The sequence below is a fragment of the Saprolegnia diclina genome (assembly GCF_000281045.1).
Source record: "Saprolegnia diclina VS20 unplaced genomic scaffold supercont1.98, whole genome shotgun sequence".
NCBI classification, from domain to species: domain Eukaryota; phylum Oomycota; class Saprolegniomycetes; order Saprolegniales; family Saprolegniaceae; genus Saprolegnia; species Saprolegnia diclina.
The window spans coordinates 34,748-59,440 of NW_008246165.1; the positions used below are offsets into that span (position 1 = coordinate 34,748).

The window sequence follows — 24,693 nt, forward strand, 5'->3', positions numbered from 1 at the left end:
TGCATCGGGAAGCGGTCCGACTTGGGGTTGTGGCGCACAAAGTTGTTGTAGCCCACGAGCTTCATCTTCTTGTTTTCGGCCGACATGCTGAGCTGGTGGAGAATTGAGTTGTGAGCTTCTGCCTCGTGGTCGCTGCAAGGTAGAGCGATCAGTAATCACGGGCCGCCGGGCCGAGCGTCCCATCCGAGCTGCAGTATAAACGAGGTCGCCTTTTTAAAGGGCAAACCTCTGAAACATGATATTGAAGTATCAAAGATAGAGGTTTCTGTGCGGATTTGTAGTCTCTCAGGTGACCTTGTTTACAAACTGGGGCGCGCAGCGACCGCATTTGCAATCGGGACTTTTTGTCCTACCGGAATGACAGAATCCGTGTTCATTTCGGACTTTGTGCAGTGCCGGCCGTACAATTCGGACCGAAATTCGGCTTTGGCGCCGCTGGCGTCACCGATGCAGGCAACTTCAAGCACGCTGTCAGGTGCGCCCGTGGAAATCTCCTGCAAGTGTGGGACCGACGTCGATTTTTTGCTGCGTAATCTGCGACCTTGCATCGCGGCCGGCTACGAGCTCATATCTCGACCAACCAGCTCGACACGCTCTCAAGTCGAGGGTGCGAGAGATCGCGCAGGCACTGACCAAAGATTGGCTGCTTGAACGAGGAGCACAATGATCCTGTTGCGTCTTTTGCATCTAGATATGTCGTCGAAGATGCAGCTATTAGGTGCATCCATCATGGCGAATGCATGGGTGCTTGCTTCACTCTGGGTGCGCTCTTTGGGTGAACCAGTAGAACTTGGTAGTCTATCGTCTTCTAGCCGAGACGCCTTCTGGTACCGGTGCACAGCCTCCACGGCACACAGCAAAGCATGCGAGAGCATGGAGTAGATTTGGCGCGTGGGGGCACTTCAACGACGCGTCTGCCTGTCTCGAAGGTCAGTACAGCGTTGGGTCAACGGCGTTGGCTGCCAAGGCACGGAAAAAAGGTGTTGCCTCGAGCGTGTACCGCCCTTGGTAGCCGTTGCTTCACAGTTGGTTGCATCGAACAAGAGCGTTCAGGTCCACTCGATGTTGGGCGCCATTTTGGCGGTTGCGGGTTAAAGATAGCCAACGGCAACCAAGCGCTGACCACGATGGCTGCTCAGATTGAAATCATCTACCATGTCGACAAGCCCCAAGAAAGCAAGCCCCAAGAAGGCGTCGAGTCCGACCAAGCGCGCGGCGTCTCCGAAAAAGCCGGCCGAGAGTCCATCCAAGAAGAAGATGAAGCTCGTCGGCTACAACAACTTTGTGCGTCACAACCCCAAGTCGGACAAGTTTGACGCACGCAAGTTCCACCACATTGAGTTCTACTGCCAGGACGCGACCAACGTCTCCAAGCGCTTTGGCTGGGGCGCCGGCCTCAAGTGCGTCGCCAAGTCGGACCAGTCGACCGGCAACCACAGCTACGCCAGTTATGTCATGCAAACCGGCGAGCTCCAGCTCGTCATCACAGCGCCCTACTCGCGCGCCAACAAGAAGGCCGACCAAGTGCCGCCGCACCCGGGCTACGATATCAACCACGCGCACGAGTTCAACAACAAGCACGGCCTTGCGGTGCGTGCGATGGCCGTCACCGTCGGCGATGCCAAGAATGCATACGAGGTACGCTAACTGCATCGTGGTGCCGTCAACGCACTGACCCTGTCGCGTAGGTGTCGGTCAAGAACGGCGCCGTCGGTGTCTGCGAGCCCAAGACGCTCAAGGACGCCAAGACAGGCACGTCGCTCGTGATTGCCGAAGTGAAATTCTATGGCGACGTCGTCCTCCGCTACGTGAGTGGCGACTACAAGGGCCGCTTTTTCCCGGGCTACGAAGATGTCGAGGGTCCGGACGTCAGCATTGGTATCGAGCGCCTCGACCACGCCGTTGGCAATGTCCCCAAGCTCATTGACGCCGTCCAGTACGTCTGCGACTTTACCGGTTGGCACGAGTTTGCCGAGTTTACGACCGATGACGTCGGTACCGTCGACAGCGGCCTCAACTCGATGGTCCTCGCCAACAACTCGGAAATGATCCTCCTCCCGATGAACGAGCCGACCTTTGGCACGAAGCGCAAGAGCCAGATCCAGACCTTCCTCGAGCAAAACGAAGGCGCGGGCCTCCAGCACATGGCGCTCAAGACCAACGACATCTTCCACACGCTCGCCGAGATGCGCAAGCGCACGCACCTCGGCGGCTTTGACTTTATGCCCAAGCCGTCGGACGCGTACTACAAGAACCTCCCGACCAAGATTGGTGATACGTTTACGGCCGATCAGTACAAAAAGATCGAGCAACTCGGCCTCCTCGTCGACAAGGACGACCAGGGCATCCTTCTCCAAATCTTCACCAAGCCGCTCGGCGACCGCCCGACGTGCTTTTTCGAGATCATTGAGCGCGTCGGCTGCATGGAGGAGCTGAACGGCCGCTTGGAGCAGGCTGCCGGCTGCGGCGGCTTTGGCAAGGGCAACTTCTCGGAGCTTTTCAAGTCGATCGAGGACTACGAGCGCACGCTCGACGTCTAAATCGCTCGCCAAAAAGGAACACAAAACACAAAAACTCTGCACCTTTACTCAAGACCCACGATTTCATTCGATGGGACGTATAACAAATGATAATAACCTTCATTATACCCACGAAGTGCCATCGATGCGACTAAGTGCACCGATACATTGGCATCGTCAAATCAATTCTTCTTGTGAGCCGCGTAAAAAATCTAGTACCTAGCTCTGTCTGAGCCCAGGGACCAGCCATTGGAATCAGAAGCCCGCGTAAGAAGATGATCGTTAGATGAACGACCACATCAGCACAGAATACGTGATGGACCAATCCCCGATCAGTGCTGCGACGTGAGTGACCGTTCGAGAGCTGGATAACCGTCATGATGAAAAGCAACAGGATATACACCCGACTATGGAAGGACAAGCCATTCTGCGTCAAATTATTACGTTCATGCTCGCGATACCCGACTCTGAACGCGCCAAGGAGACTCCGTAGTAGGTAGCGCGATCTTTGCGCTCTTTCGAACGTGGCACCTCGATATGGGTGGCAGTGAAACTACGCTGGGTTCTCCGCCGCGAACTATCAGATGACAGCTCCTCCGAGTATCTGTGCTTGGTGCAACACATGTCTTTGGCGGCCCAACGACGCGTCGCACCAAGAGAATACACATTTTATTCATTTGCGTCGCACCCTCCTCGAGTCGACGTCGGTTGATTCGACTCCAAGAGTCATCGTGGCTGGTCATTTCGCCTTCGTTCCCCTATTCCCCATCGCGAGATTCGAATGCGAACGGTGTGTTCACCGACCGGTTCTCTTCGTACGAGCTGAGTTGGTATGACACACTCGTGTCTCTTGCGCGCCGTGCGCTCCGCTCCTCCGTTCGTCAATGCCTAAATATACGCGGTTGTTGAGCTATTCTGGGGCGCATTTTCGAAACCCTGACCATTGCCTTGAGTACCTCGCATGGGCTGCCTCCAGTCCAAGGTCGAGACGGCGCCGACGACGCCGGTTCGCGAGACGTACGAAGACGTCGAGTTGACTGCATCGCAGAAGCGGCACAGCATCGTCAAGCCCGTCGAGTCGTGGATCATGAATCAGTCCGAGTACGTCGCCAAGTCCAACATTGACAAGCGCATCATCGAGATCCTTCAAGGCCGCAAGAAGACCATGGTCGACAACAACACGTTCAACAAGTGCACCAACTTTGAGCGCGTCGCCCTGCAGTTTGGCAACGTCGAGATCGCGTTCATGTCGATCCGCGAAATGTACGAGCGCCACTGCGACGTACGTGATGACGACAATGTGTCGACATTTGTACAATATTTATGTGGGCATAGGCCAAGGCCATGACGCTCGACAACTTTTGCAGCGCGCTCACGTCGTTTGGCGTCACAACTGACGAGAACGCGGTGAAGGACATCTTCAACGAGTCCGACATCATCCGCGACAATGCGCTCAACTTTAACGAGTTCGCCGTCTCGCTCGCGATCTGCTACCTTCTCGACATCATCCCCAACCTCTTCCACGCGCGCGGTGGCGGCGACGAAGACGATGCACCCGGCGCCGACTACAAGGAGATCGAGCGCGACGACGCACTCAAGATTTCCAAGGCGTTCGAGACGGTCGTGAACGCGTATCTGATGTTTGACCAGGACGCTAGTGGCATCATCAAGTGGGGCGAAATGAAAGAGGTAGTGGTGCCCGTACGAGCTAGGTTGAGATCACGGGCGTAGATTCTCAACAAGCCCGAGAGCTCGAAACTCAAGTCCAACGCAGCCCACGCAAAGTTCTTCAACGTCGAGCGATGGAAGGAGCTCGACTGGAACAAGGACGGGAGCATCAACTTTCAAGAGTTCTTTCTCGCGTTTCAAAAGTGGGTCGGGATCGACGAAGACGAGGGATAGACCGCTGCGTATTTATAAAAAAACTCGTGGAACTGGTACAGTAGGTAATCTATGGTTTGGGGTCATTTTCGAATCTCACTGCAGATTGCCATTTTCTAGTCGGTGATCTCGACTCGAACCTACTGGCCGAACCGAGGGTTGTCAGTCGTCAACGAGACTCACTGCAGTCGAAGTGCGTTCGACAGAGACGTGCATCGCTATTCTTGGGTATCCACATGGGTCGAGATGCCATCGCGCTGGGTTGATATACTGATACAATCATCAATACAGGGGAAGGTGTGGCGTCGTAAATGACACTAAAGCTCAAACTACATTGGTTGATTCATTCAATCAGAGGACGGGTGCATTCGACGAGATTATGCACGAGTTCGCACTCAACATCGTTTTGCCCTTGTCGACTTGTATATTGTTGCGCGCTCGCCCAGCTGCAGCAGTGGCGCGAGCTGTGGCGGCAGCAGCGAACAGTGGAACGCGTGACCGTCCAAGCTGATGAGTAAGCGCTGTGTGAGGCAGCATCGCGTGGCCAGTACGAGCCCAACTTGTGATACCACGAGCCCACGATCGATAGATAGTTCGTTAGATAGATAAATAGATAGATAGATATTGTGTTTGTTCGCGTTCATCAACACAGCTGTGCGAGGTGTCGTGATCTCGATGCGGATAGGTTTTGGTCAGTTGACCAGACGACCGTCAAGGCAAGGGAGTAATTCCACGTCGTCTAGGACATATCGTTTGACGGCAACCAACATCTAGCGTTAATGTGGTCAGTCGCGCTCTCTCTCAACGACTCGTCCGAGTGCTCCTTGCGCCCAAACTAGCACACCGAACTAACAATAAGCATTTTTGAGGTGCAATCAGTTTTGGAGCCTATCTTTAGCGTGTCGTGGCAGGTGGAAAAGGCTTCGAAACTGCAGCTGCCGACGCATGCTCGCGCCCGACCGGCTCGCGGGGCGCAGCGCCATTGACGCCAAAGGTTCCTTTTGCTACTCCTCGTGACAAGCGCACACAGGATCGCTCTAGATGTGGTCCGCGTCGCGCTCGAACCCAGAGGTATCATTGGCTTTATCCAGATCCCGTCGCTCGCGTCGCATGCAATGACGCTGGCCGAGGCGCGCACGATCATTGCTGCCACGATCGACCACGTGCCCGACGACGTCCAGTTCCTCTATGGCGAGATGGGGCTACCAATTGGCAGGACGCAAGAGCCATACCACCACGTCGTCGACCACTACCCGTGTATAAAGCTCCGTCCTGCTCCGTCGATCGCCAAGAAACTCAAGCCCACGACATGTACGACGCTACGTTCGCACCTTGTCTAACCCCCTGTAGACCAAATCTCGGTCTTAAACGGACAGACCCAAGGGCTCTTTGCGTCGTGGATCCCAAGTACGTATACGTTCCAGCAGCTGCGGCGGGACGCGGCGCGCTACTGGGATATCCCACATGACGCCGCGACGCTTGTCGATCCGGACGGCTGCGCGTGGCCGGACGAAGCCTGCATTGCGTCCACGCTGCTCGAAAACGAGACGTTGGCGGCTACGACGCGCCTCGTGCTGCGCCACAAGAAGCACTTGCACGGACCAACGAGCGTCGCAGCCCGGCCTCGCGCACCCACAAAGAACCTCGACGAGCGACTATGGTACATCTTTACGTTCTACTGTGTTCACGGCGACGCGCTCGATGTGCTCGGCATGACAGCGTACCAGTTCCACCGCTTTTTGCGCGACTGCCGGCTCTTCTCGTCGGCCTTTACGCCAGCCATGGGCGACGTCATCTATGCGTTTGAAGCCAAAGGCAAACTCGCCAAGCCGCTCGCCGCCTCCCGGCGCGCAACCGCCAAGCTGGACTACGACGGCTTCCTCAACGCGCTGGCGACGATCGCTGCTCGGCGCTACGCCTCGGACGCGCTCGCGACTTTGCTCTCGACGCACGTGTTGCCGCGGGCCTCCTCGTGGCCGCTGCCCACGTGGCACTTCCACACGTCGCTCCTGCAGCAAGACGACGTGGCGCGCTTTGTGGGCAAGTTTGAATCCATGCTGCGCGATATTTTCGTATTTTACACCAACCAGCCTCTTTCCGACACCGAAGCCGAGAGCACGATGGCGTTCAGCGACTATAGTCGATTTGTCAACGACTTTCACATCACGGAGCTTTTGCTCTCGACGCACGAGTGTCCCGAGCTCTTTCTTGCGTCATGTCAGTGCACGGGCCGGCGGGACACGATGCATTTTGATGCGTTCCTTGACGTCCTCGGGCGCGCCGGCCTCGTGGGGCTGACGCGCTATCGTCATCTGCAGCCACTTCAGTGCGTCAAGGCAGTGTTCCACCATATGACACGCGGTCTCAAGAGCTCGCGGGCGCTCGGGATCATCGCCAACCATGGTCCAAGCGCGTTGTACGCGGCCCGCTTTTACGCCGGCTGCGTCGCGTTTAGCCACAAATTCCTCGACGTCTGGCGCATTGAGGGGTCCCCCGACTACATCACGGGAGTGCTTCCGATACTGCAGGACAAGAGCACGCGCGGACGCGATATGCTAACGCAGATGATGGTGCGTGCGGAAGCCGCGCCCGTCGCACCCCTTCCACCCCCCGGGTCGCCCCCCACAGCGGCACGGCCACCTTCGGCACCAAGCACGACAACGATGACCCCGACCAATACAAAGGCCAAAACGCTCGTGGCACCTCGCGATCAACCCCCGGTGATGTCGTCCCGTGAGCGGACGCAAAAACTGAACCCGTCGATCGCTCGGGGTCCTCGACTCTTGCGCCTGTCACTGGACGAGCACCGGTTGACGCTTACGCAAGGCAATGTTTTTCGTAAATTTGGGACGTGGGGTCAACCCCAGAGACGCTACGTGTGGTGTTCGGACGACAGCGACGTGTTGTCGTGGCGCAGCCTCAAGAGCAAGAAGGCCGAGGAGAGCTTTACTCTGTATGCGATCCAAGCCGTGCTTCCGGGCAACACGGAGACGACAAAGTACGCCTTCATGAAGCACCTCTCGGACGGTACAGTTTGTGCTAGTACAAGGATGGGTAGCTGACTGGTGCGTAGAGAAAAACCTCCGGCGGTGCTTCTCTATCATAACCAAGGATCGGCGACTCGACTTGGAAGCCGACTCGGACGCGATCTGCGACCGGTGGATACAGGCGCTCACGAGCTACCTCACAAGCGGACGCGCATGAATGGAGATCCTGTAAAGATGAGTCGAGTATCTTGAACGTTTTGTCCATTGAATGCAAAGTGTTTGTTATTGTGATCAGACGATTTCTACTAGTATAGACAGATTCCACCCTGGATTCCATCGACGATGTTGTCAGCGGCAGCGTTCATGACATGCCAGCGTCACGACGTTTGACTGGCATCGCTCGACACCCCGAATTCGTCAGGTCACCACGCTGCAAGCTCGATCCACTGCAAGCCAAATGCGCCTCCACATCATGGGCTACGTCAGTGCGTCGTGCGATCTACAGGATATGCTCCTTACACATGTAGAGTGTGAGCACCTACGTTTTGTGGTGTAGCTACGCGGCCCGCAGAGCCCTTCTGCGACCGACGAGGGTTCTTGTGACACCCAATGCTCGTCGATAGGCCATAGGGCATCTTGTTGCAGCGCGATGGCGACTTGAGGTAGGTTGCCCTTTCACTGCAACGCAGGTCCGGACGAAGCTCGTGGCGAGCCCTGTGGAGGCACCGATCGCTGTATTGTTCCTAGACTAGCACATCGTCGACCTCGTCCACGCCGTACCTTGTTTCACCGTCGCTTCATGCATCGCTTTCCCTTCTCTGGTTCAAGATATGGGAGGTGCAGCTGGCATCCCCTTCGAAGGCTCCAAAACTACTTACAACCGACTTACTGACTTACAACAGGTGCGCGGTCGTGGTCTGTGGACGCTTCTGTCGTCGTTCTTGACCCGGACACTCGCCAACTGACGCTACATGCAGCACGGGTCTGTCTATGCGACGATTGTGCGCGAAGGCTTGGTTGCGTGGACTAAAATTTTGCTCCAAAGTTACACAGCAGTGTCTTTTCAAATCTTTTCAAGCGTCTCTGCCCCTGCTCTGCCGTCTTTTTGCGGTAATTTTCACTGGCAACTGGCAACGACAGGTGCGAACTGTGCCAACATACATGCAGCACGTGGGTCAGCCATGACAATGAGAATTCGACGCCGCCAAAAGCCTATTTGACAACGCTCTCAAACGATCTCTAGGACGGCACTGAAGCTCACTGCTACCATGGTAGTACTCGCACTCACTGACCACGACAGGTTGCGCGATCAAGGCGCCGTGGTTCATTGTCCAGACAGATCTGATGCATCACGACGCCACATGTTTGGCCGTATGACAAAAGGTACGGGGCAACAACATACCGTACATCGTACATTCTATCCCGCATAAATCTCAATAGCATTTTACGGTCGGGCCACCGTACAACGCCGTACTGTACGTACCCACGAGCCATTGTCGAGTGTCCACATTGATGTCCGTACCATCTGTCTCAACGGGATCTTTCAAATATTACCAGCTACCGCCACATCGATGTCACAGTATCCAGCCTGTTCAACCGGTAAAGAGATGGTAAATAGATACTGCGTTCATGCCTGCTAGACAGGTGTGCAAGCTTTTTTATTGCGGGTGTGTCAAGCTCGCATTCGATTAATTTCTCTCCGCTCGCCAGCTGTCGGATCCAATGCCAGCAGTTGGCGTGTATCAGTAAATATCCCACAACATACATAGGTCAAGGTATACAGTCGAACTTGTCTAACTGCATATCCCGAAACTCAATAATCCTCTTGTGCGTGATATATCAGCCATTTATTTTTTCAGACTTCATAAATATTTAAATAAAAGGCGATTCAATGGCATTCTCCCAAGGGAGGTGAGGAAGATGAGGCCCAAGGCGAGGAAGATGACGCCGAGGTCAGTCACAGGCTTTGACGAAGGTCGAAGTTCCCAAGGAGATACCGGTAGAGCTGCGCGCTCGGCCGGAGGGCAAGCGATCGAGAAATATTTCGAAAAAAAAACGAATGTCTACGAAAGGTTCGTGATCCTCGACTTCTACTACGCGAACGACAGCAAACAAAGGCGCACAGCTTAATTCTACCACGCCCACGGGTTTCCGACCTTGAGCCAATGCACCGTTTCGCGGTCTTACTCATGCTACGCGACAAGGCTAAGTGGCGCAGCAAGGCGCTGCATGCACTCGACATCATGCCACTACGTGATTAAAAATGTACGCTTCACTTTTATATTTTGAGCCTCTCACAATTGATATTTCTCTCAAATCTATCAAAAATACGCTATGCAGTTAGACAAGTTCGACTCTATCTCTTTACCGGTTGAACAGGCTGGATACTGTGACATCGATGTGAGGTACGCATACCAGTATCCGACCACCTGTTTAACAGATGGGGATAGTGTGACTTCGGCCTGGCGGCCGCTATCAAAAATCGCAGCTCTCTGTCCGGGATTGGCCACTTCTATCATGACCCGCTCCACCACCCTCTTGCTCGCGCTCACGGTCCTCCTCTGCGTCGGCACGCTCATGCTGCACGTGCACCTCAGTGGGCTCGGCGCAGTGCCCTTTCACCCGCAACACCACTCGAACACGACCACTTTGCCCTCCACGACTCTGCCGTCGGCTCGCCACGCCTACATGCTCTACGCCACCAACGACATCACCGCTTGCAATGCGCTCATCATGGCCAAGAACATTCGCCGGCTCGGGACGCCGGCCCACATTGACATTGTCGTGCTCGCGACGACCACGATCGCAAGCAGTACGCACGCTGCGCTGGCCGCCGGCGGACTAGTCGTCGTGCCCGTCGAGCCGTGGATGCAGCCGAACGCGCCCCACGACACGTGGTCGGCGTCGCTCACGAAACTGCGGATCTTTCAAGAGCGCGGCTATGACCGCGTGATTTACATCGACTCGGACTCGTGGCTTGAGCGCAATCTGGACCACTTGTTTACGCTGCGCGAAGCCGTGTTTTGGGCGCCGCGCGCGTACTACCAGTCCAACCAGCCATTTGTGGGCTCGACCTTGCTTGTCTTGACGCCGTCGAATGCGCTCTTTGCGCAGCTCGAGGTCGGGATCGCGGCGCACCCGAGTGACGAGTGGTACGACATGGACGTGCTCAATATTGTCTGGAAGGACTTGTACGGTATGCTCCCGAGCCACTACGTCATTTTGAATGCGCACATCAACTCGAACGACACGTTTGGTTTTGCGAGCGCCGACGAGCGACGCGCGATGACGTACGTGCATCACTTTTCTGAAATGACCAATGGCCGGTATGGCAAGCCGTGGACGCGCGGCCGTGTCCGCGACGAGGTCAACCCCGCGTGGCATCCGCATTTCTACGAGCTCTTCGACTTGTACTGGGCTGCCCACGACGAGTATTGTACATGGATGCGATAGTTGAATAAGGACATCAATAGATAGACTGCTAGACGTGCTCAATGTGGTGCAGTTTGCTCCATATCGCCTACAGCAAACCTTCGTAGTCGTGGAGTGTGGTTGCCTACATCGAACGCGATCGGTCGCGAGCGCTGATACATTGATACATTCACGCAGTTTCAAGCCGACTTTGCACTTTCCAGCGTGGGCATGTCGATTCTAGTTGCACTGCTCGAGCAGGTATCCGCTTCAGCGACCAATCGCCGCTCAGCTATCAGCTGCAGCCATCCTTCGTAGTGCACTGTTGGAGCCGGCCCTACGTCTCGTTCGACCTCCAGCTCAGCCGATGCCGTGTCGCTGCATCTTCGTCTTGAGATGATGATTACAAAATACTCGCAAACCCTACTAACTACCCAAGCCGACTGCACGACGCAGCTGCTTTGGCGACCCGTCCTCCAACTGCACGTCCCTTTGTGCTAGCTGAAAGACCTCTAACGCGAGTCCTCAAGACCAAGTGTCAAGCGTATCCCTAGGATGACGTTGCGACACGAGCAAGGCGAACGAGCCGCGGGATGGCTTCCGACAACGGCCTCTCGGTTGGCTGCACGGTATCATTCCTACCAAGCTCTCTCACACAACCTGTCGATTCGTAGGTCGACTCGAAAATAGGTGTTTCGTACACGAAACTAGTTATTTGATTTGCAAAAGAGACAATTATGGTGTTTACCCAAGGAGCGAGTCGGTCGCGATCGAGCCGTCAATCTCGACAAAGTCGTTGTAAAAAGCCGAGAACAACTCGATCGCGAGCTCGAGGTCGACCGTGCCGCACTGCTCGCGGATGCTGTGCATGCTAAACTGCGCAAGCCCCATGTCGACCGTGCGGATGCCCGTCGACGTCGCCAGGATCGGGCCGATCGTCGAGCCACAGCCGCAGTCCTGGCGCGACACAAAGTCCTGGATGTCGAGGCCGTGGCGACGCCCAAGCTCCTTGATGAGGAGCGCAGTTTCGCCCGACGTGGCGTAGCGCTCGTTGGCGTTGTACTTGATGACCGGGCCCGAGTGCATCTGGATGCGCGAGTTGACTTCGTGCTTCTCCGAGTAGTTGGGGTGCACGCCGTGGGCCATGTCGGCCGAGATGAGCATCGACTTGCGCGCCACTTCGCCCGTGAGCGAGCCGCCCGAGACGCGCGTGATGATGCTCTGGAGAAAGTTGGAGCCCGCGCCCATGAGCGAGTTGGAGCCCACTTCTTCATTGTCAAACGACGCCGCGACGCGGACGTTGGACTCGGTCTCGAGCGTCGGGAGCGACTTGAGCAGCGACTGCGTCGCAAGCCACGTGCAGCAGAGGTTGTCGAGACGCGGCGCAAACACATACTCTTCCAGGAGGCCGCCGATCGCACCGCCCTGCGTGTCAAAGAGCGAGAGCTCGAAATCAAAGATCTGGTCAACGGTCACGTCGAGCTCCTTGGCGAGCAAGTCGAGGAGGATCGGGTGGTGCTTGGCGCCCGCATCCGCGTCCGTCTTGGGGCGCGTGAGCTCGGCCATGACCGACGTCGCGAGGACCGGGCGGAGGTGGTTTTCGTTGTTGAACGAGAACGCCTTGCGGGTCTCGGCGTCCTGGAGGTGGATTGCGAGCATCGGGATGCGCATGATCGGGCGGTTGATGAGCACGAGGCGGCCGGCGATCTGCGACGTCTCGGCGTCCTTGACAAAGACGCGGCCGGCGACGCCAAGGTCGCGGTCAAACCACGTGTTCCAGAGGCCACCGCCGTACGTCTCGACGCCGACCTGGAGGCTGCCCTGCGACTCGACCTTGGACACGGGCTTGATCTTCAAGCACGGGCTGTCGCTGTGCGCGCCGACGATGTGGAAGCCGTTGCCCTTGGCGTAGTTACCGCCGACCGCGAACGCAACGACGGCCGACTGGTTGCGCGTGACGTAGTACTTGCCGTTGGGCTGGATCGCGTCGTCCCAGTTTTCGTCTTCGCGGAGCTGCGAGAAGCCGTGGGCCTTGAGCGACTGGACAGTCTCGTAGACCGCGTGGAAGGCCGACGGCGCCTTGTCGATAAAGTTGATGAGCGCTAGCGACAAGAGAATCATGAAAAAGACGGTGGCTAGGCGGGTTCGAACCTTGGCCCGTCTGCTTGGCCGTGGCCGAGAGCTTGGCATTCGGGACGAGGGACATGGTGCGAGCGAAGGGCGTCAAATTGGGTTTTGACGCCAACGGCAACCTCGGAAGCAAAAACCTTTTTTCTTTTTCGATCTTTGTTTCTTTTATTTCCAAGCTCCTACAAACACCAAGTGAAAATCCTGCCATCGAGATTAAAAGACAATAAAAGAAACCCAAGGATGCGCTTCGCGTTGACCTTTCTAGCGACGCCATTTGATTGGCTCGTGCCCTAGACAGGCGTCTCGTATCTGAGAACAGCTCCCCACCAGAAGGCGCCGCAGGGTTTCCTTGGACGCCGTCGTTGCATGCTCCACGTCCGCCTCACGGGTCCATCCAAAATGGCGGTGCTGACCTCGCTTTTGGGCAAATAAGAACACGGGTTTCAGGCGCAACACCAGAGTCCGCGACCTTGTGCGCCCTGGCTCGTTGGGATCCTTGCACCTCGTTGGAACTCGAAACAAAACAACGCATGCCTTTGGCGGCGAGGAGGCGGCGATGCGACGACGAGAGCAAAGAAGCTGCAACGCACCAGGCAGTTTGGGTTCCTATCAGAATGAAAACGAGCCCAATAAGCCCAATACTGAGCCCAATACTGAGCCCAGGTACGGAGCCCAAGACTGAGCCAATACGGGCATGAGGACGCGATTCCGAGGATGCGCTGCGTCAGCCTGGATCGTCGAAGTGGACAGTGTACCCATATCGCTTTCGAATCCTAGTAGCCAATGAACCACACCAATGGTTCCACATTTGCAGTCGACGCGATGCTAGTAGGAACTCTCCACGGGCGAGAGGAGCCAGCACAACGCGATCTCGCACTCCAAGTATACATCAAGTGTTCATAAACTTGTATGGTCCCTTGCATAGATCCAGTATTAACGGCAGCCCGTTCGTTGACGATGGTGGAGGGCGGAGCAAGAATGTGTGGTCGTGCTGTTAGCATAAGACTCGTCGTCTTTGTAGTAGAGTGGCAAAGCATTCACTCAACAAAAGAAGGTGGGCTTCTTTGGCCGCCATGACGCTCGACGACAGCGAAATATGGAGCTCAAGACGACGGCGGTTGTATGGTGACGGACACGTCGCCGCTGCTGTCGTCGGGATGGTTGAACACTGCAGAACCTAGTTGCTCATATGATAAATCCACACGGCCGCTCGTGGCCTTGCGGCACCATCAGATCGAGATCGCACCGACCTCTTCTTGGCGCTCGTGCATCTTGTCTGCTCTGTCTATCTTGTGTGTCGTCTCTGATTGGCTGAATATTTAGAATATACGAATATGTACCAATCGAAATCCGACAAGCGTGTGGCAGCGCAGTCCATTGGTCGACCAACACCGTGGCTTGTGCCCAAGTCAAAACGTGGCGGCGTGCTGGGCCAGGACGTGTATCGGACGCGCCGACGCCTTGTCCAAAATGAGGCGCACTGGCTATTCGTCTGGCGACTTGACTTGGGTCTCAGTTGGAGTCTCCAATTGCAGCATGATACAGACGGCATCAACATTGAGTGCACGCGTTGAGCCACAGAGGATTCTTCCCCTACGATCGCCACACTGGGCGACACCGGAACCTGCCAGCGAGAGCCAAGTTGCGCCTCCAGGCGTAATATCCGATCCTTCGATGCGAGTCGACTGTGCTCGTCGCGAATACGCTATCGCAGGATGCCCGTGATGCCGAGAGTGATTCCGACGTCACTGCGGGCACCGCGTCGGAGCAAACAGGTTTCTTTCGCGACGTGCGTCAAGCGTGCGTATTCAGCTGCTCTCGCGTCCAAAGAACTGGCCAAGACGGCGCGTCATGGGCGTGTCAGTCCTGCACTTTATCGACCGTGCATTCGATTGCGTTCGTAGAGTCTGCGCGGCATCATGCCCAACGCCATTAGGCTGCATACATGGGTGCACGCAGCTAGGAGCGCCTTGTCTGCATGAGCCCTGTCCCATGCCGCGTCCGATCTTTGTGGCGATGAAGCACTTGCTATGGCACCGAGACGCGTCGGCCCGAAGCCTGCAGCAGTAGTCATCATCCGTAGTACAATGCGCTCCTTCAAAGAACGTCGAGATCCATCAGCAACACGACACCCACAAAAACCCACTGTCGAATCTGGCACTGCAACAATGCAAGGCCTGTCCCGCGAATTTCAAGCAATACAAAGCGCTTGGAATACCTTCCTGTCCGCGTCGGCGCCAACAGCAAGGTGGCGCTTAGACACGCGTCGTGGTGCAGTGCACGTCGTGCTCCCGACACCGCACCGTCCCTCGTGGTTGGTGGTGTGCAGGATCTCGAGACTGCATAGATGCTCGCTTTGTATCTACAGCGCTCGGTCCCAAACCGACGGTAATCACACAAAAGCCAGATTCGTGCTTGTCACGCGATCTGGCTTGGAAGAGTGGGCATCGGCCAAAGCGTTGAAGCTGGTCCGTCGGTCAAGTGCAAACTCAAAGAGCAATCTCGGCCTTCGAAACCCCGGGCACTCGTACAGTGCACTTGCGTCTGGTAGAATTTACGGCACGTAGCTGATATCGGCATGGACCTGGAGACGCACAAGGGCATGTAAGCGCGGCCACGTGGCCGCGCGCAGTGGGACAGGCGCGCCGTGCCGCCCATGTACCAACGCTCTTTCGTCTCAGACGCGCTAAGTTTGTGGACTGCATATTTTGTCCGAGACATCACGACTGTGATATGGCGGGCAGCTGGCATGACGAGGTCAGATAATTGCCGACGTCTTCTCGCTCGACGCTGCGTACGACCGTATTCTCCACGGTGAACCAGAAACATACACGTCGTCCATCAGCTCGTCGTTGCCGCACTATCGACGTGATGAGGCGTCCCGACCCGCACGCGCCTGCTCCCAGTGCTGTGCTTTCCGGCAATCCACTGATGGCGCGTGAAATGCATATTGGCGCCAGATTTTACACACCGAGTTGGATGAAGTTGAAGCGGTTGTCGGCATAATATAATAATTGCTAAGACAAATTGTATGTGGAGAAAACGGGCGCTATAATAATGGCGGGTGGCACCCGTTGCACCGGTGCCATTCGCCGTGACCAGCTGGCGTACCCGACCGTGGGCGTTGGATCACGCGAAGAGCAACTCTCTTTTTTGCGTCGATCGACTCATGCCGACGACCGAGTCGCCGGCCCCGCTCGCCGAGAAGCGCGGCACGTTCGAGTTCAAGTACAAGTCCGGGCCGTTCTCGTCCTGGGCGCTCGTCTATGCCAAGCTCGAGGTTGTACCTTCCCCTTTCTTGCGTCGCAGATCTTATTGCGCATCTTATAGGGCCGATGGCTGGCCTTGTACAAGAAGGAAGACACCAACGTGCGGTCCGCCGCCATTGAGATTGGCGCCGGCGTCGCCTTCAAAAACCTCGCCGACCTCGAGAACTTTCCGCGGCGCTTTGACCTCGTGTGCTCGGGCGGCATTCTGCCGACGCTCGAGTGGTCGTTCCGCTTCTCGTCCAAGCGCGAGCGCGATGGCTGGGTCAACGCGCTCTCGCACAACATTACGACGCTCTCGAGCTTCGAGTCGGAGGTGTTCGCGCGTTTTCACGAATTCGAAGAGGCGCGGGACGCTCTGGAGGCGCACGTGCCGCAGCTCAAGCGGCCGCTGTCGGCCAAGGTGAGCAAGGCCAAGCCGATGTTGCACGCGCTCTCGTTCAGCGGCGAAGATGCGATGAAGACGCTCGTCGAGCTCGAGTACGCGTCGACGTTGATCGAAGGCCACCGGATTCTCGAGCGTCTCCTCGCGATGAATTTGATCCACCACATTTTGTGGAGTCATGACTTTAGCCAGCACGAGCTCTACTGCTTTACGCACAACCAAAAGACGCACGTCGTCATCGACGCGTACAACTCGCTCTTGGAAACCAACAAATTTTGGATCAATTTTGCCGGCGGCCACGACCGGTCGGCGTCGTCGGCCACGTTTGCGTCGGGCAACACGCGCGCGCAGAGCATCCGGTCGACGCACTCGGGCGACGAAGCGCGCGCGACGATGCACTCGATGGTCTCCGGGCACTCGGACGAACAGTCGTCGGTCGGCTCGTCGGTCGCGTCTTCGTTCACAACGCGCGAAATCACGCTCCTGCCGCAGACCGAGTGGACCAACCCGGATCCGATCAAGAAATGCGAGCGCTGCGAGAGAGGCTTCTCGGCGCTCCGGCGCAAGCACCACTGCCGTGTCTGCGGTGGCGTCGTCTGCGGCACGTGCGGCGCGTACACCAACCTCCTCATCGGCGGCGGCATGGTCAACGTCCGCGTCTGCGGCGCCTGCCGCGACTCGCCGCGGCGCACCGACTCCAAGACTGCATCGTTCACGTCGGTGGCCTCGTCGTGGATCCCGACGGCGTCGTCGTCGTCGTCGCTCTCGTCGTGCATGGACTGCGACGACCTCTGCGCACCGACGACGATCACGACGTACCCGCTCGACTTTCACTGGAGCCATCCGTGGCCCAAAGCCCCACTCTGCGCGCACGAAGACCTGCGCCTGACTGCGCTGGCGGCCACGGGTGTCATTACCGCGCCCACCGAAGCGCTCTTTGACCACCTTTGCTCGATGGCGGCCACAGCCTCCAAGTGCGCGGTGGCCGTCCTAGGGTTTGTCGACGCCGATGCGCTGCACATTGTCAACGAACACGGCTTGCCGTCGACGCTACCTCGGGTGGTGCCCCGCGATGTCGCGTTCGCAGCTCATGCCATCATGTCGCCGAACCCGCTCATCTGCCGTGATGTGGCCACGGACCTCCGCTTCTGCCGCAACCACACGATGCGGGACGAGTGGGGCATCGGCTTTTACGCGTCGTGCCCACTTGTCCTTGGCTCGGGCGACATTATCGGCGTCCTGGAAGTCTACGACGGCGAAGCGCGCGGCCGGTGCGCCTGCGTCGGCGACCGCCTTGACCGCATCGCCAAGCTCATTGTCAAGCGGCTCGAAGAGATGGCGTTGACGCCAACCCCCGAAGCAGTGGCGCCGGCCGCGCCCGCGCCATCGACGATGGAGACGAAGCTCATGGAACTGCTGCAGCAGACTACCGGCACGCAGCAGCAGCTGCAACAACAGCAGGGCCAAATGGTCAACACACTCGGGAGCCACTCCAAGCAGATCGACAAGCTCACCGAGCAGCTGCGACGGATCGAGGCGTCGCTCGATGCCAAGGCGGCGCGGGAGGCCGCCACCGACGACACCAAGTCGTCCTAAACTGTAGCCGATAAACAACACCGACTGTACGTTATTAGTAATTATTACCCCGTCGTCGTCTCTCTTATTGGTACGATGCAACGCTGCAATGTCAACGGTGTTCGAATTTCGTGATCGGTTTCGAAAAATGACGTGGCAGCCGTGTTTGCGTTCTTGACAGAAAGACGGATAAATAACGATTTTAACGTTAAGAAAAACGGCAAGATTGCCGGTAGGATACAGAGCAGGTCGTGTGGAGTCTACGATGCTCGAAGGGTATCTCCACGCGCTCCTCAAGAGCATCCTCGGGACGTACGTCGACCTCAACGAGGAGTCAGAGGCGCTTCGCGTCAGCGTCTGGGAAGGCCAGGTCGAGCTGCGCGAGCTGCGCCTCAAGGTCGACGCGTTCGAGCCGCTGCTCCAAGGCCTTCCGTTCTCGGTCGCGTTTGGCTGCATTGGCTACTTTAAGCTCCAAGTTCCGCTCATCAACCTCGGTGGCCAGCCGATCCAGGTGCATGTGCAGGACGTGTACCTGCTTCTGCGGCCGCGCGTGGCGAGCGCGCCGCATTCGACCGCGTCGGCGATGGCGTCAGCGACGACGCAAGCCGCCGCCAAGGCGTACATGCTGCAAGCCAAGCGCACGACGCTCCAGGCGCTTGAGCTCGAGCAGGAAAATGAAGCGAAGGACACCTCGGCCTCGTCGTCGCCGGCGCAGTCGACGTTCATGTCCCGTCTCGTCACCAAGCTCCTCGACAACATCCAAGTTCAGATCGAACGCATTCACATTCGTCTCGAGGACGCTGTCTCGGACCCGCGCGCGAGCTACGTCCTCGGACTCACGCTGAACGAGCTCGCCGTCAAGTCGGTCGACGCGTCCGGCGCCTACACGCTGCAGGTCCGCGATGTCGACACAGCCACATGCCTGCGCAAGGTGCTCCACGTCAAGAAGCTCGCCGTCTATGTGGCCAACGACTACGAAGCGGTACACTCTGCATCGTCAGCTACTCCTACCTCACCACTAACCCTAGATAACGCACGACGACCAAGTGAGTCGGTTCGTCGCACAGATGCAGAACCGGTTTTGGGATGACCATGGCGGAGGCGGCTACTTGATCGAGCCCATGACGATGCGCATGTCGCTGCTCATGAACGACCGCGGTGTCAACGTGCCGCTGCCGCCCAAGGCCTTTTCGCAGCGCGTGCGCCAGCGTCTTGGCATCGCCTGGCTTGTCATGACGCGCGATGCGATCGGCGACGACGCATGGAGCGCGTTTGTATCGAGCATGCCGCCACGCACGTACACGCTGACGTTTGTCTTTTGCGAGGCGTGGGCACTGGCCCAAGACGCGCTCGACCTCGACGACATCCCGACGCTCGAGATGCTCACGGCGTCGCTCCGTAGCTGCCTGCAATGGCCGCACGTCGATGCGTTGCGCGAGAGCCTGCGCGCGTTTCACGCGGCAGCTGTCCGCGTCGTGCAGGAAAATAACACGTTTTTGACGGTCGAGGTCGCAATTGATCGGGTCGCGTGGCGCCTGCACCAGACGCAGTACCACAGCCTCCTCGCTCTCCTCTCGGCGGTCGCTCTGCAGCGGCGACAGCAGCCATACAAGGACTTGCGCCCTAGCGTGTCTGTCTCGGCGCACCCCGCGGCCTGGTGGCGGTTTGCGATCGAAGCCGTGCGCCGCGACAACAAGGCACGGCTCGCCACCGTCGACTGGAGTCATGTCCACGCCAAGAACGGCCAGAAAGCGCGCTACAAGGAGCTGTACCTGCTGCTCAATGTACACAATGTCCCATAGGGCGTGTCTCTACTCCTCTTGCTTGTAGGACGGGTCGACCGGGTCCAGCACCGCAGGCAACATTCATTGGGGCGAAGTCATGCGCGAGTTTGACGACCTCGAGTACGCCATGGAGAATGCAGACATCTTGGGGTGTCGCGCCGACGCCAAGAAGACGATTGCGGCGGCGACGAAGGCGCCGACACCGCCACCCTCGGCCAATGGAACGGGTGACGCGCCTGTCTCGATGTGGAGTTATGGCTATTGGTTTGGGACGACGACGGCGCCCAACCCGACACCGACGTCGCCGACCGCCAGCGTCCAGAGCGAGACGCAGTACCTCTACCATGCCATCAACTTTGACCCGACCACCGATGCGTCCATGACGGCGGCGGCCATGGCGTCCACCGTTCAGTATCGCGTCAACGTCGAGTTGTCCGAGTGCAGCTTCCAACTCGGCGCGCTCCTCGACCTTCACGTGTCGGGCATGGCCCTCCAGCTGCTCCAGCGCGCCAAGTCGACCGACGTGTCGCTCGAGCTGCTTACGTTTGTCTTGACCGAGGTCTCGGACGATGCTTCGGGTCGGTGCTGCATTGCGCGGGTGCCCATGGAGACCGTGGTGACGCTGCCGGAAGCCGACGCCATGAGCAGCGTCAAGCTCCGTCACTGCGAAGCGCCTCTGCCGCTGCTGAGCGCCAAGGTCGAGCTACCCCCGCTCGACGACGCCGACGTCCGTCTCACGCTCGTGACACAGCCCGTCGATGCGCGTCTCAACGTGCCCTTTGTGTTGGCGACGGCGGCGTTCTTTCAGCCGCCCGCCACCGTGGATCTGCATGAGCTCGATGATGCGGCGTGGGCCAATGCCAAGTCGTTTACGCAGTATAGCGGCGCGCAGCTGCGGCAAGCGATAGCCGCGCGCACCAAGCTCTCGCTGCAGGTGGACGTGACGTCGCCGATCATTACGATCGTCGAGACACGCAGTGATGTTGTGCTCGAGAGTCCGGTGCGGCTGACGCTGTACTTTGGCCACCTCCAGGCCCGTAGCCACGTGCAAGCGTCGCTGCCGAGCGCCGACCACGAACGGTCCTTGGAGGAGTTTGTCGCCCGCCTCCCGGACGAGCAGCTCCACGATGTGATTGAGGTGAGCGTCCGAGGCGCCGACGTCCGACTGGAATCGGACAAGCCGCTCCTCGAGCAGGCCAGCATCTTTTGCACGCTCAAGACCAGCGTCGTGCCCGACGACCTCACGATCCCGCTCATCAAGCTCCACGGCCACGTCGACCAAGTGCGCATGCACTTGTCGTCCATCAGCTACGCGCGCTTGCAGCAACTGGCAGCCTCGGTGCAGCGCAATCTCGCCCACGTCGCGTTGCCGGCCCCCGATATGGCGCCGGTGGCCGCCGCCGCGGTCTCTGCGGTCGCGTCAACCCGACCGAGCGCGCTGCCGCAAGCCGTGTCGATCACCGACTTTACAAAGCTCATGCAGCGCATCGTGGTCGACGGCGTCTTTACAGTCGATGTGGTCGACGTCCGGCTGTACGCCGACGCGCCGCTCGTGCGGTTGCACCTCGGCAGCATGACGTCGCATGTCGTCCTCCGGTCGTTTGATCGCCGGCTCGAGTTTGGTCTCGGGTCCCTCCGCGTCGAGGACTATGCGCGGCCGTTGGCGCCGACCATGGTGTCGTCGTCGGCCGATGCGCAGTCGTTGATCCGTGTCGCCTTGACAATGGCGTCGCTCGACCGCCCACTGCCACCCGAAGCGGTCTCGTCCGATGTCTGGGCCGCGGTTGCGTATCCGCAGGCGTGGGGCGCTGCTCCGATTGCACTGCTGCAGCCAGCTCTCCAGTACCCCGTCTCGGTCGACGTGGCGCTCGACGGCGTCCAGGTGCACGTGCACCGGGACACTCTCTCGCGTCTGTTCCTCTTTTTCGCCGGCGACAAGCGTGACGATGCGTGTCCTGTCAGTCCTGTCGCCGACGTCGTGGGGCCCGAGAGGATGGCGTCGTTGCCACCGACGCCAGTGGTTCTCGAGCGCCAAGTGTCGGCGTGGGCCAATTCGCTGCCACCGTCGCAAAGTAGCTATGTGGTGCGATCGGGGAACGACGGCGACGACGACGACGACGATTCGGCGTCGTACCGAACTGCATGTGCACAGACGACCGTGGCGTCGCCGACGTACCTCGAGACGCTCCGCGAACTCGTCGAGCCGGCCGTCCGCGACAACACGCCGTGGTTGCAAGTGCAGCTCCAGTTCAAGTCGTTCCAGCTTGTCTTGCCAACAGAAGACGAAGACGGGACGATCGTCGCCGACGTGGCCGTCGAAGGGCTCTACGTCTTCTTGACCAAGTCACCGACGACACTCGCTCTCGCGGCTTCGCTGCAAACCGCCCGTATCGTCGACGGCGGGGGCCGCGAGATGGTCGGGGCCGACGTCGCACAGTCGGGTGCATCGCCTATAGCACCAATGCACCACGCGATCCATCGCCAGCGTGCCATGGTGACGCTCGCGTATGACGCGTTCGGCACGGAAGCGTTTGAAGAGGACTGGCACCCCGGGTACGCCTCGGGCATCTCGCTTTGCCTCCGGTCACCGCGCGCCTGCTTCTTGACCCGGTTCCTCGTCGACCTCCAGGCCTATGCGACGACGGGACCTCTCGTCGAGACATTGGCGCAGCTGTCGCCGACGTCACAAGACGCCGGACCGGCCGTCCTCATGGGTGCCGCAAATGAGGAGTTGGACGTATCGGCGGTCTCGACCTTCCCCTCGATTCAGATTGAGCTGCATGACTGCGTGCTCGACATGCCCCGCGACTCGTCGTCGCATGACGCGATCACGCTTCGACTGGACGCACTGCGCGTGTCGAACGGACCGTCTATGACGGACAATGACGGCCACTCGACGATGGACAAGGTGCTGCGCAACGCCCGCTTGACGACGCTTGCGATCGATGCCGCCGGTGTCCGCGTCGTGACGACGCTCCGCAACCGGTCGACGAGTTTGCTCGGCGGCACCCGCTTTGACCTCGTCGTCGACATGGCCCACGGCACGTCGGTGACGATCTGCGCGTCACCAATTCGGTTTGTATGTTCGCAAGAGCAATACGCGTTTCTCTTGTCGGCGCCAACGTCCAACTTGAACGAGGTGCCCGAGCGACAGCGCGCACCAACGTCATCATCGCCTCAGCACGCCACAGCCGCACCCCCGGCAGCGTCCCTCACGCTCGTCGTCTCAATACCCGAGCTCTCGATGGAGCTGTGCAACGGCGACAGTGGCTACCAGCCGACGTCGACGGGCGATCTGTCGATGGCCACTCTAGCGTCCGACGACGTGGCGTCCATGGCCCGTCTGCACCTGCGGGCGATCGAAGCATCCGTGGTCGCTGGCGACAGCGCTCTGAAGGCGAGTTTGCGTGTGTGCGAGGTCGTCGTCAGCGACTCGCGCCGGCACGATGCCGTCGCGACGCCGTATCGGTCGCTCATTGCGCTGCGGCACTCGGAGGACGAGGGAGACGCGTTTGCCATCACAGTCGCCCGCGGCAACGACCCAATACCACCTCTCTTGGGTCCGGTGGCGACACCCGACGACGATGCGGCGTGGCGCGTCGACGTGGATCTTCACGGTCTTTCCTTCTACCCGTCGCCTCTCTTGCAAGAGCTGAGTCAATTTTTTGTGCCATTTGCGCCTAGTCCGAGTCCGCGTGCGGCCGACGGGACCGAGACGCCAGTGCTCACCGACGACGCGCCAGGCAAGTCGCAGGCGATCTGGCCGTACCCGCCGATGCGACTGCGCCTCACGTGCTCGGCCGCGTCGGTCGTTTTGGTCGAGAACCTCGCACGCGACGACTCGCGGCTGCTTCGTCTGCAGTGGCATGCGTCCGTGACCGTCTCTGGCGACGCGACGTCCGGTGTCCGCGTTGACGTGGTGTTGTCCCAAGTCCAAGCGAGCTCCAAGCTGCTCGAACTCGAAGGCGACGGCATCCTCAAGCCCATTTCGATCCGCGCCGGCGTGACGTATGCGGCCCAGACGCTCGTGGGCCACCTTGGCGTCGACCAAGTCATCGTTTTGCGATGTGGGTACATGGACTATACGACGCTGTTGGCAGCATTAGCTGCCCTTGCGCCGCCGGCCCAACCGCCGGCGTCGGCGTCCAAAACGGTGCCCGACGCAACACCGATGCCGCTGCCGTTGCACGTGCCGTCGCCACCGGCGCCGCGACGGCCGGTGTGCTATGGCGACGCCCGCATAAAGTTTGTCTTGTTCACGCCGCGCGGGTACTTTCAATCGAAAGACGCGCTTGGCTACTACTCGGGCCACTGGCGCAAGTACATGATGATGCCACCACTGCCCGACGGGTACGAGACGTCGTTCGAAGAGATGACGTTTACGCTTCTGCCGGCGCCGAGCAACGACGCCAGAATCGGCGACACGATACGATTTGGCGACGCCGTCGTTCTCCAAGATGCCAACGGCATCTTTGTCGCCAAGTACGATGCCCTTGGCGCGTCCGGGTATCTCGGCCCTGAGGGCGGCGGCGGGCGGTTCGAGTGCCGCCTCTGGCAAGCGGGCACGACCATCTTCAACGCCGACCGCACCGCCGTGCACTACAGCGACAGCGTCGAGCTTGAAGGCATCACGTTGTACGACCCGAACCCGGCGCCGGTGGGCCCGAAAGAGGCGGCGGCGCAGCGCACGCGGGCGACGCACGGCGGCTACCTCATGTTTAACGGTCTGGGTGACGCGCCGGTGGTCTTCGCACT

The 24,693-nt window shown here is 58.8% G+C and overlaps 7 protein-coding genes across 7 annotated transcripts; 6 read left to right on the plus strand and 1 right to left on the minus strand.

The window, feature by feature from the left end:
• The first annotated feature begins 1,085 nt into the window (after positions 1-1,085).
• On the plus strand, positions 1,086-2,572 carry SDRG_15653 (4-hydroxyphenylpyruvate dioxygenase). Its single transcript, XM_008621832.1, has 2 exons — positions 1,086-1,638; positions 1,689-2,572. Exons 1-2 carry the CDS (start codon positions 1,156-1,158, stop codon positions 2,538-2,540), a joined length of 1,335 nt encoding a protein of 444 aa, XP_008620054.1. The 5' UTR covers positions 1,086-1,155; the 3' UTR covers positions 2,541-2,572.
• Positions 2,573-3,454: 882 nt separating this feature from the next.
• SDRG_15654 (hypothetical protein) lies at positions 3,455-4,512 on the plus strand. Its single transcript, XM_008621833.1, has 3 exons — positions 3,455-3,801; positions 3,855-4,208; positions 4,251-4,512. The coding sequence occupies exons 1-3, from the start codon at positions 3,481-3,483 to the stop codon at positions 4,419-4,421; spliced, it is 846 nt and encodes a 281-aa protein (XP_008620055.1). The 5' UTR covers positions 3,455-3,480; the 3' UTR covers positions 4,422-4,512.
• Positions 4,513-5,287: 775 nt separating this feature from the next.
• SDRG_15655 (hypothetical protein) lies at positions 5,288-7,678 on the plus strand. Its single transcript, XM_008621834.1, has 4 exons — positions 5,288-5,394; positions 5,442-5,711; positions 5,751-7,427; positions 7,474-7,678. Exons 1-4 carry the CDS (start codon positions 5,346-5,348, stop codon positions 7,602-7,604), a joined length of 2,127 nt encoding a protein of 708 aa, XP_008620056.1. The 5' UTR covers positions 5,288-5,345; the 3' UTR covers positions 7,605-7,678.
• A 2,137-nt stretch (positions 7,679-9,815) lies between these two features.
• SDRG_15656 (hypothetical protein) lies at positions 9,816-10,967 on the plus strand. The gene has a single exon (XM_008621835.1). It carries the CDS (start codon positions 9,905-9,907, stop codon positions 10,838-10,840), a length of 936 nt encoding a protein of 311 aa, XP_008620057.1. The 5' UTR covers positions 9,816-9,904; the 3' UTR covers positions 10,841-10,967.
• A 374-nt stretch (positions 10,968-11,341) lies between these two features.
• SDRG_15657 (aspartyl aminopeptidase) lies at positions 11,342-13,132 on the minus strand. Its single transcript, XM_008621836.1, has 2 exons — positions 12,950-13,132; positions 11,342-12,900 (listed from the first exon to the last, which is right to left on the minus strand). Exons 1-2 carry the CDS (start codon positions 13,002-13,004, stop codon positions 11,543-11,545), a joined length of 1,413 nt encoding a protein of 470 aa, XP_008620058.1. The 5' UTR covers positions 13,005-13,132; the 3' UTR covers positions 11,342-11,542.
• A 2,856-nt stretch (positions 13,133-15,988) lies between these two features.
• Positions 15,989-18,270, plus strand: SDRG_15658 (hypothetical protein). Its single transcript, XM_008621837.1, has 2 exons — positions 15,989-16,208; positions 16,259-18,270. The coding sequence occupies exons 1-2, from the start codon at positions 16,098-16,100 to the stop codon at positions 18,173-18,175; spliced, it is 2,028 nt and encodes a 675-aa protein (XP_008620059.1). The 5' UTR covers positions 15,989-16,097; the 3' UTR covers positions 18,176-18,270.
• A 149-nt stretch (positions 18,271-18,419) lies between these two features.
• Positions 18,420-24,660, plus strand: SDRG_15659 (hypothetical protein; the record flags this gene model as incomplete). Its single annotated transcript, XM_008621838.1, has 4 exons — positions 18,420-19,136; positions 19,183-19,938; positions 19,985-24,570; positions 24,609-24,660. 4 exons carry the CDS (start codon positions 18,420-18,422, stop codon positions 24,658-24,660), a joined length of 6,111 nt encoding a protein of 2,036 aa, XP_008620060.1.
• Between the last annotated feature and the right edge of the window lie 33 nt (positions 24,661-24,693).